This window comes from Lipophrys pholis (genome assembly GCF_963383615.2).
Source record: "Lipophrys pholis genome assembly, chromosome: 17".
NCBI classification, from domain to species: Eukaryota; Metazoa; Chordata; class Actinopteri; order Blenniiformes; family Blenniidae; genus Lipophrys; species Lipophrys pholis.
Genome location: NC_137643.1, coordinates 2148723 through 2162904, shown reverse-complemented (window position 1 = coordinate 2162904; position 14182 = coordinate 2148723). Strand labels below are relative to the sequence as shown.

Here is a 14182-nt window from a genome sequence, read left to right as displayed (position 1 = left end):
AGTCCATCACCAGGAAAACAGTCACATATCAACCTCAAAAGCTTGTTTCAGCCTGATGTAACTTACTGGACGACCCAGAAAACCCATGCATCCATGCTTATCTGCAATGTATCAGCGGTTCTGCAGATAAAAGCATTTGAAAAGGAAGTCAAACGTGTAATTGCGCTCATTGTTGTCGCATCTTCAAAATCACAAATAATAAAGCAGGTGGTGGACGTGTTGGACGGAGGATGTGAGACCTCAGAGATACAATCACATTAATGTCTCCTGGTTTGAATCACGGTAATGCAAGATGTTTCAGTCCAAGCATGAGACTGCTAAAAAAAAAAAAACAAGGCTCAGACTGATCATTGATAATAAAAAAAAAGATGGAAATTAGTGACAACAAACATTTATCATCACGTGTCCATTAATAATATTCTGCGGGTCAAATCGTTTTCTTGCTTGAGTTTATGTCATAAATATTTCTTACGCTCACAGATTGAACCTTCTGAATATTTATTGTTTGGTAGTTCGTGCAAACCTCAGTTATTCGGTTACATCCTGGACACTTCTCCAGTATAAACACACACAAACACACACTCTCAATCACACCTATCAGCCATCTTCGGTCCCGCGGAAACGACCTTGACTTTCTGTTGTCCTTTCAGAAAACTGTGCAGGTCCACGTATGCAGACGATGGTGCAGTAAATGTTGGAAAAACACAGTTAAATTGTCCACAGTTGGTGTCGATCCGCCGGTGCTGAAACAAGACCGACTTCAACGGCAGAGTGAGAGGACCCGAGCAGCTCAGCTGAACCAAACACGACCCTGTTATCTGAACGTCTGCAGGTGATTTCTGAGGAGATGGAGAGATGATGTATGAGGAAGTCTTCCCGCCAGGTTCGCATACTAACCTGTCACACACCACACACACACACACCACACACACACACACACACACACACACACACACACACACACACACACACACACACTCACACTCACGCAGGTGTGGCTGAGCTTTCATTCCTGATGTCTTCTTTTGTTCTCATCTCTGTTCAGCCTGTTTGAGGAGTTTCGCCGACGTGCCTTCCAGTAAAGTCACCGACAACAAGTGAAATATGTGTTTCTGGGTGTTGCGTAAACATTCACTTTACTTCCCTCTGGGAGAGAAAATCCACCAAACAAGAGTGGATGAGTAATAAATAATACTGCATATAAATATCAGCCAAGTCGTGAAGTAGAATTAGAGTCTGTTGAAAAGTCTTCATCAGAAATATACCTTGTGGATATGGATTTTAAAAAAGGGAGTGTATTCTGGATCTTTTTGGAGCTTAGATGGAAAAATACAATAACACACAAATTCCCAAACTTGGGAATAAGAGAATCTCATATCTTCTACAATCTGAATAAAATATGAGATTCAGACAATAAACACAATCGTTCAACATGGATATTAGTTAATGGCAATAAATAACTCATTAATATATCATTAGAAGTGATTTACTTTGTTAAATGTTTAAACAAAAGACGATGGACTATGTGTTTCTATGTAAGCTGGTGTATGACTAACCACTCCCTATTCTAATAGAAGATAATTAGAGGATAATTCTATGATTAAATTCTCATCATCACATCCACCCACCAGAGCGACATCTCGCAATCTCATGTCATTAAATCACAAAACAGCAAAAGCGATAATTCAGAGAAGACTGAAGTCAAACGCACATTTAAAGAAATAAACTTACTGTGTCCATACTGTGATCATTGGCGTGTAACTGAATAGAAACTGCACTACTCGGTGTACTCACTAGGCGGCACTGTGACTTTACTGTTGTGTTACTGTGTTGACTTGGAGACCAGCGGACAAAATAAAACATATTGATGAGGCACGGCTCCACAGGAACAAGTGAAATAAGATCTTAACGCTTCAAGTGAAAACGTATCGCTGTTGCGTTTTCCTTTTTGAAAAAATTTGCATTTTGAAAACACAGAAACGGCAGAAACACTGGAAAGGATGTAGTCCTCCTGTATGGCCACTAGAGGGTGCTGTTGATTGTCTTTGTAATGAAACCCCACACACATGCACACCGAGAACAACGCGCTCTAGACACTAACAATACAACACAGACATTCTAGTGGACAGACGATGTTATTGTTATTACGGCGACTGTCAAAATAAAAGTACCAAGTCTCAGGAGAATCTGGACTGGGAGTCACGACACGACGGAGGAAAACATCGTTCCGACTGTCTCTACTGAGCATGTGCACAGAACTATTGACGTCTGTGATGTGCGTGGCAGTAGCAGTGTTCTTCCTGTTGCCATGGAGACAGAGTTGGAGTGTTTTCAAAACCTTATAAACAGACAAAACACTACAAACGTTTTCCATTTTCAACGTCTTCGGCAAATAATTGCCCCTGACTGACGTCTCGATGGACGAGCCACGTCAACGTGTCACCAACGTAGCATCATCAGCCCATAACAAGTCCATAACTGTACGTCTAAAGAAAAGACCAGAACAACCTGCGTTTTTCTTCAACGTTTAATTATCGCAGCAGGAGCAGAAGTGTCTCATCAATCAGGAATAAATATCTGTAGAATGAAGCAGTTTCATCAACTCAAAAACCTAATTTATGCAGTAAAACGTTTGTATCAGTGGTAATTACATAGTGCAAGCCTTGTTTTTTTGGTACCAGTCGAAAGGTGCTTCGATAATCCCCAGGAAGAATAATCAGCTCGTTCATGTATGCAACTCGGAGCAGAGCAGCCCCGAGAAGAGATGCAAATGAGGTCTTTCACTTCAAAATGAATTAGAAAGCCATGAGACCGCCTCCGTCTAGGTGCCGCTGGCCTGAGGGACGGCGGCCCAGTGCGCCCCCAGGGAGGTGAGCGCCCCGTGGTAGCGCCCGCTCAGGATGATCAGCTCGGCGCCTCGGTGGCTGGCGTACATGTTGAAGGAATTCCCCGAGGGCTGGCCCGTCCACAAGGAGCGGCCCGTGCTGGTGACGAACACCAGCGAGTTGACGTAGTGGCTGTACTTCCCGGAGACCTGGACGATGGTCTCGCCGTCCAACAGCTCGAACTCCTTGATGGTGCCCGACTGGATGCCGGCCGGAAGCGACCAGACCGAACCGTAGCGCAGCTGGATGCTGCAGGACGAGGAGGCGAGGAACGTTAGGAACTGTTTGGGTACTTCTATTAACTTCGTTATGCATTTTGGTTGTTCGCAGGTATTTTGCTTTCGTCTTTTCAGACACGTAGGTTTTTGCTTCCGTCTTCGTCTGAAATATAATTATCTGATCGTTTCAGTTTGTTTTATTCATTTGGCTTAAGGTTTTCTAACTCACAACCAAAATAATCCACCGACAGTGGAGATCTTTACTGGGTAGATTTAGAGAAAACACGAGATATTGGAATTTTGTTCGAGTTATTAGGTTAAACATTTGCGACTCAAACACACATCAGATGATATATTGGGATTAACTATTGCTGAAAATTTGGCCATTCCAATTTTCTACGTACTTTTCTCTAGATTAATATACAATACACAGTACACAATTTCAGCAACCTTTAGCAAATCTTCACAAACACACACTCACGTCAAACAATTAAAAAAAATCTAGCTTGGCTTGTGTCGTTGCTGCCACCTAGTGTTCAGTTCTGGGACTACATGTTGCATTACAGTAGTTGCTTTTATTGAAAAAATAAATAATATATTACAGTTTGGTAACAAGTATGCAACAAGAAACTATTTGTAAAAAATCAAGAAAATGTTTTGTTTAAAAGGTGCACACCAAATCTGGTGAAAGGAAATTATAATAAATATCTAAATGTCACCCAGTTCAGAGAAGGAGGGGGAAGTAGTAGAATTTATTTGTAATATTTACATAATGCGGGTTACTTTTTGTTCTAAACTCAAAATCTAAACTTTATTCTGAAAGTTTCAGCAGCTCTTCACATGGTTATTATTATTTTCTTACAAATTAAGTAGCTGAAGAGGGAAAAAAAATAAAATAAAATGTCACATAAAATTCAAAATGGATTTTTTTTTTTTTTTTATAAAAACAAGTTGTCATATAAAAAATAAATTGAAATTGAAAAAAATATTGAGAAAGTTAATATAAAATAGGTCAAATTTAATTATTTTTAAGAATTTCACTTTGGAAAAAGAAATTAAATTAAATTTCATATAGAAATTAAAAATCATTTTAAAGAATCTCTTCAAAAACAAACAACTAAAAAGTCACATAAAATGAAATCAAGAATTCCCCTCTGAATAAAAAAAAGAAATACAGTAACACTGCATTACTTAATGTGACTTTATGTTGTGTTTTGTTCTTTTCCCAGAAAAAAATTTTTAATTTGAAAAAAAGTATTTTCTTTTCCTTTTGGTGGGACGGTACTCTCTGGTACTCACTGGGTTAATGCATTTTATTAGGTATCCTACCACTTCTATTTATTTGAACAATTAGTCACTTGTTTGTGGTATTTAAAATATTTCTTTAGCATCCAGTAGTTAGTGAGTAGACTGATATTCAATTTTCTAATTTCATCAATTTCATTATTCTAACATTTCTGTTCATCAGCGTCATGTTTCAGAGAACAAAAACTCCACACAGACTCATTTACTGAGGAAAGAGTGACATGTTCACCCGTAGATGTAGCTGTTGTAGTTCTCCCACACTCTCACTGCTGTGATTCTTCCCTCGCCGCTGATGCTGTAGGACGTCCCGCTGCCGGAGCCCACCGGGGGGTCGAAGGAGTAGTGCTCCTCGTACTCATCTGCAGGGTCAAAAACACACAAACAAGCAGACAAAACACTTCAAATTCATGTATTTTACGATCTAAGTCGTTAATTTAAGTAAACCTTAACTAAACTGTCTTGTTGAATTTAATAGATCACATTTATTTACAGGTGTTAGAGTTACGTTTATCCAACATTTCCTCTTTGTTTTTGATTTTTTTAGGAAAGCTTTATGTTTCATTGATTTGTGTGATTTTTCAGCCTCACTCACACTCAGCCAGGACGGAGGCTGCCAGCAGAGCCAGGACAGCAAAGTGACGCATTCTGCAAAAATCCAAGGTTAAAATCAGCGACATGTAACACGCTGTGGTTGTAAAAGTGGAATAAAACAAGTTCATTCTCACCTGCTTGAGTGTTTTATTTTTCACGAGATACCTGAAGAATAAAAGTGGAATATAATGAGATTTCTTTCTTGAATAATGATGTGATAATCAAGTCTTAAAACAAGGAGACGATATTAATACTTACGAATCAAGTCTTTCTTTTGGAGGCTGCTGCTTGGACTCCTTCTCCCGCTCTGCTGCATGAGCTTCATGAAATTCACACTTTAAAAGACTTTCACCCTCACCGAGCTGATAACACATCTGTGTCTGCCTGGCCCAACCTTTTCTGGCACCAAAATATTCATCACTGACTTCCCCTAAAACTGGTCGTGGCCTTCTCCGGGAAAAGATGTAAATGTGAGAATGCTCGGTATGTTTCATAATAAGAGAAGGATTACCTGTTATTACAAATGTGGAGTGTGCCAGGTAAGCAGCGTTTTGTTTTGTTTGCAGTGAATCACCAGTTTGACAGACCGAATCGTCGGCTTACGGGAAAGGCGGCTTCACGCAGGGTTAACAGGAGAAAAGAAGACACCCTCAAGCAGTCCGGCTCCGACACTAACGCTCACACATCCATTCCTGTGCCGCTCTGCTGTACACAACCTTCACACAAAGAGCTCATCCAGGATGCACAGAGAGCGAGCACGTTCGCCTCTCTGCTGCTCTTTGGCTCCTTATTAGTTCAGAAATCTTAACGTAACAATTAAGTCATAATTCTACTTATTCAAAGTGATCGTTTTGATCATATGAGTCGTTTTAGTCGTTTCTGAGGTTAGAAATAAAGCTCACACTCCTCTTATTTTACAGGATTTATTTATGTATTTCTTCAATTATTTATGTATTTATTTAATTAGTTAGTTGATCTTAATATGCAGGCATTGAAAAAAAAAACTACTAAAACTGAAAGTTTTGTGCAACTCATTTCAGCAACGGGACAATTCGACATATTTTAGTTGTGTTGAGTCGATCCTGAGCATTTTTACAAATTCATACTTTCCACATTTATAATAACGGCGTCTTTCTTCAGAGTTATCAGTAAAATTCCTTCTCTGTTTCTGACAGGAAACAAAACCAGGTATGCAGAAGTGACGCCCCACTGAGGCTCTTTCACAGTGAAGCAGGAAGCGATTTAAAGTTTTGACAAGAACTTGGCAAAAAGCAGTTTCACAAAAACTAAACTAAGACCTGACGTATGCGATAATGTGTCAAGTCAAAACAGCATTTTTGTGTTTTCGTTTACATGCAAACGGTAGAAACACTGAAAGTGATGTAGTTTTCATGTAGGGCCACTAGTGGGTGCTGTTGGTTGTTTTTGTAATGAAACCACACACGCTGCAGAGAACAACGTACTTTAAACATTAACGATTGGGAGAACACAGACGTTCTAGTGGACGAACGACCAAGTTGGGTTGTCATTACGGCGACTGTCAAAATAAAACTACTATAAGTCCCAGGAGAAGATGGACTGGGAGTCAGGAAACATGACGGAGGAAACGTTGTTCTGATCGTCTCTACTGAGCATGTGCAGAACTATTCACTACAGTCATGGTGCGCGAGCGCAGTTGCAGAACCCCAAATTCCACCAAAACATAAAAACAATAACTCAAGGTGTGTTGACTTCAAAACTTTGGTTTATTTAATTTCATTGTGATTTATCACTCTCACACTTCATCACTTGGAGATTACAGAACACAGAGTGAAACAGATTTTAATTCATTGACATCGTCATGACATTAAAACAACCCACTGACAGAAGCAAGAGAATTAAGAGAATAACATCAGACTCCAAGGTTTCTCATCATCCCACATGGTTCTGGTTCAATCTGAGCAGCTTCAGTGCGACGTGCTGTTGGCACCCACTGCCCAGTGCGTCCCGATGGAGGTGAGGGCTCCGCTATAGCGGCCGCTGATGAAGCGAAGCTCAGCCAGCATGTTCTCTGGATACATGTTGAAGGAGTGACCCAGAGGCTGACCCGCGAACAAGGAGCGGCCCATGTTGGTCGTGAACACCAGCGACTGCACGTAGGTGGCATACTTCCCCGACACCTGCACGATGAATTCACCTTCAAACAGCATCAGCTCCAGAGGAGTGTTGTACTTTGTGCCGGCAATTTCAGACCAGACGGACCCGTAGCGGAACTGGATGCTGACCAACGAGAAGAAGATTGAAAAATTACAAACCTGGCCTGCAAGAGGCGCCAAACCACCAAGACAAATGTGAAGAAGAAAAAAGCAAGGAAAATGGATGGATGGATGGATGGATGGATGGATGGATGGATAGCAGGAGCAGTAATAATAATGATAATAATAATAATAGTAATAATAATAATAATAGAGGAGGGTGGCGGCGTTGAGCCATCCTCCAGTCACATGTGCGATTCCTTCAAGTTGTCACATATTTCGCCTGATGACTGTGCCGAGTGTCACAAAAAGTTATGTTGGTTTAAGCCCTCAAAAACACGTTTTCCCATAATTAAACAAAGTATAAGAGTTAATAGAAATAACAATCTTTACAGTTTCAACACGGTCCTTCAGTACTTCAGTGCTTGGGCCCTAATAATAATAATATATTTTATTTGTAAACGCACTTTACATTTAAACAATCTCAAAGTGCGACAAAAATACAAACAAAATATTAAATGCATGTATAAACAGTTTTAAGATAAACCAGTTCACAAAGGGAAACCATTAAAGATATTCTAGGAAATGCTTTTTTTAAAAAGAAAAGTTTTTGTAACAGCCCACTTTCATGTTGAGTTTGCTGGAACGGTAAAATAGTGCCATAATAACTGTTCAATTTCAAATGTATAGTTTTTTCTTTAAGGGTATTTTTGATGACAATGTCGATATTTCCACAAAACTAAACACTAACCATAACCCATGATTCCTGGTCCCTGGTCTAAACTGCTGTCACCAAAGTCTGACTCTGACCCTCAAAGTTGGAGCTACAAGGAACTCCAGGCAAAAGTCAACAGGGAACAAACTAAGAACCATGAAGCCACAAACTAACTTGACATTTATGTCTTTTATAGGAAGAAGTCGGATTACACAGTGAAACAGACTATAGAAAACTTATATTTACCCATAGATGTAGTTTGAGGATCTCTCCCAGACTCTGATAGCTGTGATCCTTCCTTCCCCAGTGATGCTGTACGAGCTGCCGCTGCCCGACCCCACCGGCGGGCTGAAGGAGTAGAGCTGTTCCTGCACAGCTGGAGGAAACATGCAGGAACACCCCATGAGCTTCTATTCAGTCAGTGCATGACTGCAAAAGGAACGACTGCACACTTACGATAAGCAGCAGCAGCAGCCGCAAGAAGAGCGAAGACGGCGATGAGGATCATTCTGTGAAAAGAGACACAGGACGGGTTCTAGATGTGCAGTTTCCTTCAACCGTATGTAAGAGAGCGGAGTCTGGTCCTACGTGTGTGATGGAGTCCTCCGTCCAGCCTACATCAAAGAGAATCAAAGACTTGTGGATTTGTTCTCATGTGTTGTCAGTTATAGGCATGTCTCTGTTGTGGGTGGTGCTTTTTAGAACAGACCACACGACTTTAAAAAAAATAAAAAATGTTTGTCACCTTATCAAGAATCTATCATTTCCTTAAGATCTGATGGCAGAGTTGGTTTTACCAGAAAAATATCAGGTGGCGGAAGAAAGAAAGAAAGACACAAGAAAAAGACGAACAACCCAGACCGGAGGCGTGCTGTTCTACATCACGAGTTCTACATAACGTCACTGTCAAGCCAATGATCTGAGCAAAGATTTCTGCTGAGCTTGTGGCATTGTCTCCTGTGGTGAGTATGCATGTTCTTCCTGTGCGTGCATCATGAGGGATCAAGTGAAGACTCCCAGCTGCCTATTGCAGGGGCATCAAACTCATTTTACTTCAGGGGCCACAAACAGGGGCCCAAGTTCAACTTGAGTGGGCCGGACCGGTGAAATAAAGCCATAAGAACCTTTAAATTTTAATATTTCTGTGTTGTGGAATACAGTACACTTGATGAAAATGCTGATATATTTCCCAAATCTGAACAGTTGTTACCAAAAGTGACTGTAATCTCAACATAAGGCCAATTTCAATGATGCAAAATACAGTCAAATATTGAAAAACAAAAAAAACAAACATGTAAGACCTTTGTATTCTCGCTGTTTTGACAAACTCCCCCGGCTTTGAGGCCAGTTTGTTAGTAACCAGGGAGCTATCTGTCTGTTATCACCAATGAATGACAGCTGCGTTCAGAACTCGATGCTTTCAGTACAATATGGACCATTTACTTGATGGTTTGGCCGGACTGGAGCTGCAGGCTGGCTTTGACCCGCCTGCCTTAAATACATTTGGACTTGTGCAACTGAACATAAAGTCAACAAACACTGAGTGAATGTGGATTATTGAGAAAACTCTGTTTTAAACATCTAAAGTTTTAATGTTGTCATCTCATTTCAGAATTCACCTCGTATCCTATTTTATTCTTACCCTCTATTATTCTACTTAATGATTTGAAACTCATTGTGAAAAAGTTGCTTTCACCTGTTTAAAACTTAAGACGTGTACCGAATGAAGCGAGTGTTTGTTTCATTGCTCATCTCCAGGAAAAGTTCATGGTTTATTCGACTTCAGTAAGTCCTTGTCAAGGTGGTTGGTGTTATACATAGAATCCTACGGTGGCCTGGAAGTGCAAAACACTACAAACTTCAGAAAATACTACCAAATCCAAAAAAACACTACTGAATTAAAAAAATTAAAAATACACTACAAAATAAAGAAAACACTACCAAATTGAGAAAACACCATCATATTAAAAAACCAACAACAAAAAAAAACACGATTAAATATAGAAAACTACCAAAGTGAATCAAATTCAAATAAACACCTTTTTTTTTTTCAGTTTACATTTGGTAGTGTTTTATCTATTTTATTTATTCAATTTCTTTCCAAACACAAAATAAAAAAGAAACAAGAGAAACAAACTGAATTAATAAAAGAAAAGGGGACACTCATCCAAATGAGTATCTATCTGGTAGTGTTTTCTCTTTTTTGTCGTGTGTTTTTTTTTTTTATTTGGTCATGTTTTTGAAAATATTTCCGCCTTGTTGGAAGTGAGACGTTCTCTTTGAATTGAGATGAAGCGCAACAGGCAGCACAGCTCTGCAGGGAATCTCCACTGCATTCCACTTATTTACTGTCGCTCACGCATTATTTTCTGTGGACTGACTTCCTGGAGAGGAATTCTTCAGCAAGGAATTCCTTAAAACAACTTTAACCAAGAAATGACACGCTGAGGTTTTCATTAAACACTGTGTACACAGAACAGAAACACAATGAGGAACAGGTTGACTGAGTTATGATTATGTGTTCTAACATTCAAAAGACTAAGGAAGAAAATAAAAACTAAATAAAAATCAATTTACTAATGAACTATAAGCATCTTTCTCGTACCTTTTCATCTTTAATACTAATGTAATCATTTGAAATGATTTCTATTTAGTCACAAACAGAGAGGACATCAGCACAGGCGTGAGCTCTACATTTTCATACCAGAGTTTGCAAAAGGAAACCGAGTGACGATTCATTAGAACTAGTTTCAACCTTGATGAACATTTTATTTAAAATATAAATCAAAGGCGTTTCATCAAGTCATCTGTGTTTTGCGTTTTTGTGCCAGAAAAGTTTTGCGTTTTCACATGTCTACATGTGATATAGGTCATCACAGTATGGACAACGAAGACTTGTCGTATGAGGATTTAATTCTCCATCTCATCCCATGGGAAGAACACTGAACAAAAAACTGCTCAAACAGAGATTTGGGATTTTAAAAATATGGTCCAAGGAAGTCCATTTGCCATTTAAATCTCTAAAAAGACCTTGACTGACGCTCCCAGACCAACCAAGAGGTAGAATCTCCGGAGGGCCCGTGGCCGACCCGTCTGGCCTCGTCCCAGTTCCACGAGTCAACCATGGGGCTTCCTAAAAACATTCACATACTTCATATGGCTGCTCCAAATCTCTAGGAGTCAGTGGTTTGTTCTTTGAGTCTCTCCTGAATCACTGACCTCTTCGCCGCCCCCTACAGGGGAACCTCCTTATTTCCAATATCATTGGGTGGGAATCTAAACTGACCGGTCAGCAGATGTTGGCTTTACACATCAGCCTCTACAGTCCAACACAGCGACAGACTTGCTGGACCCTGAGATACTTGAACTCCTCCGCCTGGTTTAGGTTCTCCCCTATGCCATTGCCCAACAAGCGTGATGCAGCTAAAGTCCAGTCACAGGAAAGTTTTACCTTTGCACTCGATGGTCATCTTTTTAATGAATTACATCAGGCTCAGTCTGCGAGGTTTTGGTATTTAAAAGTGCTGTGGTCTGCTCTGTTCCTTTCCATTGTGCCTTGTGCTCAGTAATGAATGCTGAGCAGAGAGTATTCAGGCAGTGAAATCCAATCCCTGTTCGAATCGCTGTGCTCCAGTATACTGCGAAGCTGCTGGTTATGTGGTGCATTGACACATTTAAGTGTCTGATTAACATAGGCCATAAAGAAAGTGTGAGAAAAACACCCGTGGAAGTCACTCTGATCGGAAACTTAAGCAGCAGAAAGCTTTTATTTCCTTCTCAAGCTTTAACCTTCAAACAGATACAATCCAAACATCTGTGACACTGACTGGAAGAGTCTTCAAATGGCGAAACACCAGCCAAAGCATTGTTCTTATAATCCACAATGAGTCACCCATCAAGCTGTCATTCATCTCAAATCCCTTTGATGTTGCTCTGCAAGTGTCCTCTCAACAGTCGCAGGTCAAATTGCTTTAAATCTTCCTCTTCACCCTGTCTCATAGTTGTCTGCGTCATTTTGCCGGCTCCCGAGTTCTTGACTCTACACCAGGAGGGTAATGATCACTCCGTCATCCTGGCCTTGCCACAGCATCTCTCCTTCGAACGCTACCTTTCCGTGTTTCCTGGCTCTCATCAGAATCCCCACCACCTTGTCAGAGATCCGGACGTATCGGTCAAACAGCTGTCCGAACGTGACCCTGGTCCTCCCGTCGGGGTCCCGGTCGGCCATCGTCCTGATCACGTAACACATGTCGTCGATCTCGCGGTGGATGTGCTGCTCGGCGCGCTTGGCCCTCTCCGCCGTCTGGGTGCCCTCTTTGGGGCGTCCATACCCGTCCTGACCCTTCTGCAGGCGCAGGGACATGGAGTAGTCGTAGTCAAAGTACTCGCTGAAGGGGTTCAGTCTCTGGTTCACCGTGTGCTCCGAGGCCCAGTCCTGCCAGCGACTCTTGAGGTTTCCTACAGCGCTGTACTTCTTGGAGAGAGAGTTGATCTTATTGGCGTCCTCGGCTCCCTTTTTGTACCTGAAAGGGATGTCAGATTATAAAGAGGAAACAAAAACAAAAGCTTGATCTTTTTTTCTAAACGTGAGCAGTGAGGTGGCTTTCATGGCAGCGTCATCGATATCTCAGCTCATGAAATCTGTTCAACAAAACCATGATTTCTTTGACATTTCTATGATTTGCTCGCTGGTTTGGCCTGAATAGAACCTCTTGCGGGCCGGTTTTGGCCCACGGGTCTTATGTTTGACATCCCTGCCTTAACAGAAAACAAAAACAAGACTTCAGATAACATCCACATTTGTTTGGGTGTGTTGCAAACAGATGCAGCGCTTACTGGAACGATGGGGCAAAAAGCTTCTGATGGGCAGGCTTCCTGCCCGAGCCTTGAAATCTTTGTTTCTGTTCTGGTAACCGGGAAAAGTTGTCCTAATTAAAAAGCAGAGGGTTTTTTTTTCTAACATTCCACCGCTCTTCTTGAGACACTGTCTCGATACTCACACTGGAGCCGGAGGCCTTTTTATCCTCACCGCCACCTCAGACTCCTCTTCACATTTGCTTTGATTTCTTTCTTTAGTGAAGCTCCGTGTTGGTCTGTCCTTGTCTTCATCAGCCTGGACGCTCTCCTCTGTGGTCACACAGTTTCCTCTCCCTCCTCCTCCTCCTCCTCCTCCGCCACTGTTCACATGCTCATTCTCCACCTGCTTCCAGCTTTTTGTCAGAGATGACACCATGTTGGAGCACTTCCTGCGCCGTGTGGGCGAGCTCCTCTTCCGCAGGAGCTTGTCTATCTCGTCTCCCGCCAGAAGAGACTCCTTCTGGATCTTCTCCGTGAGAAGCCCGATGCCGGCTCCTTTCTCCTGAGCGCTGCTGGTCACCGTCTTCACCACCTGGACGGTCTTGATGCGGGAGGACACCCGTGGCTCATCGGGAGCTTTGACCTCCTCCGTCCTCGCTGCGTGTCCAGATGTCTGGGCCACGTTGTGAGTTTCAGAAGCTTCTGATGTCTGTGGAAGCTTTTTAGGGAGCCAGGTTTTCTTTGGTTCTTCCTCTTGTCCCCCGAGTGAAGCTGGACACCACCCAGTGGGTTCACTGGCCAGCTTCTTCTGGTTGTCGGTCGCCCACTGCTGCCAGCTGCTCGTCAGGCTGCACACCATGCTGATGGTGCGCAGCTTCTTGATGTTCTTGTTGGTGGACGGTTTCCGTTGGCACGCTTGTGCACTCCGCTCGTCCGACATGGTGATCTCTCACAACCTGCTGTCAGATTCGCTTCAATCTCCCCTCTTTTCTGCACCTTTCCTCTCCGTCCGTTTACCCCCGAGCCGCACACCAACAGCCCCGGCTGTGAAATGAGGAGCGCAAACCAAAACATGACGGTGGAAAGTATTCGAGTCATCCCGGGCTACAGGCCTGATCGTCTTTCCTTGACACTGGTCGCCCCAACACACTCGTGTTTCATCACAGAGCGCAGAGCCTGTAACTGGAGGTGAGCGGGGCAGCAGACCAGGAGCTGCACAGTCAAGTCTTCATTAAAAACAGAGCAGGCGAGGTGTATGTACAACACCTTATCAGAGAGTTTATAGCACAGATATATCTGCTATTTTACACTGACAGACGACAGAATTACTGCTTATTGCTGTCACTGCTGGTATTTGTGGAGGCGTTTAAAGGCTTTAACCACTGTGACTCATAATGCAAACAACTAACCAGAGCGTGCTTGTTTCAAATTACATGT

The 14182-nt window shown here is 42.0% G+C and overlaps 3 protein-coding genes across 4 annotated transcripts; all 3 read right to left on the bottom strand.

Moving 5' to 3' along the window:
- Positions 1-1278: 1278 nt before the first annotated feature.
- On the bottom strand, positions 1279-5692 carry LOC308122725 (zymogen granule membrane protein 16-like). Its single transcript, XM_080484750.1, has 5 exons — positions 5258-5692; positions 5134-5164; positions 5001-5053; positions 4638-4767; positions 1279-3134 (listed from the first exon to the last, which is right to left on the bottom strand). The coding sequence occupies exons 3-5, from the start codon at positions 5050-5052 to the stop codon at positions 2822-2824; spliced, it is 495 nt and encodes a 164-aa protein (XP_080340876.1). The 5' UTR covers position 5053; positions 5134-5164; positions 5258-5692; the 3' UTR covers positions 1279-2821.
- Positions 5693-6720: 1028 nt separating this feature from the next.
- Positions 6721-8840, bottom strand: LOC308122726 (zymogen granule membrane protein 16-like). Of its 2 annotated transcripts, XM_080484752.1 has the most exons (4): positions 8537-8840; positions 8405-8457; positions 8195-8324; positions 6721-7258 (listed from the first exon to the last, which is right to left on the bottom strand). In XM_080484752.1, the coding sequence occupies exons 2-4, from the start codon at positions 8454-8456 to the stop codon at positions 6946-6948; spliced, it is 495 nt and encodes a 164-aa protein (XP_080340878.1). In that variant the 5' UTR covers position 8457; positions 8537-8840; the 3' UTR covers positions 6721-6945. The 2 variants fall into 2 exon arrangements, with proteins under 2 accessions (XP_080340878.1, XP_080340877.1); XM_080484751.1 differs by having other exon boundaries at positions 6723-7258; positions 8405-8783.
- A 2846-nt stretch (positions 8841-11686) lies between these two features.
- Positions 11687-13793, bottom strand: abrab (actin binding Rho activating protein b). The gene is made up of 2 exons (XM_080485726.1): positions 12949-13793; positions 11687-12471 (listed from the first exon to the last, which is right to left on the bottom strand). The coding sequence occupies exons 1-2, from the start codon at positions 13683-13685 to the stop codon at positions 11988-11990; spliced, it is 1221 nt and encodes a 406-aa protein (XP_080341852.1). The 5' UTR covers positions 13686-13793; the 3' UTR covers positions 11687-11987.
- Positions 13794-14182: the final 389 nt, after the last annotated feature.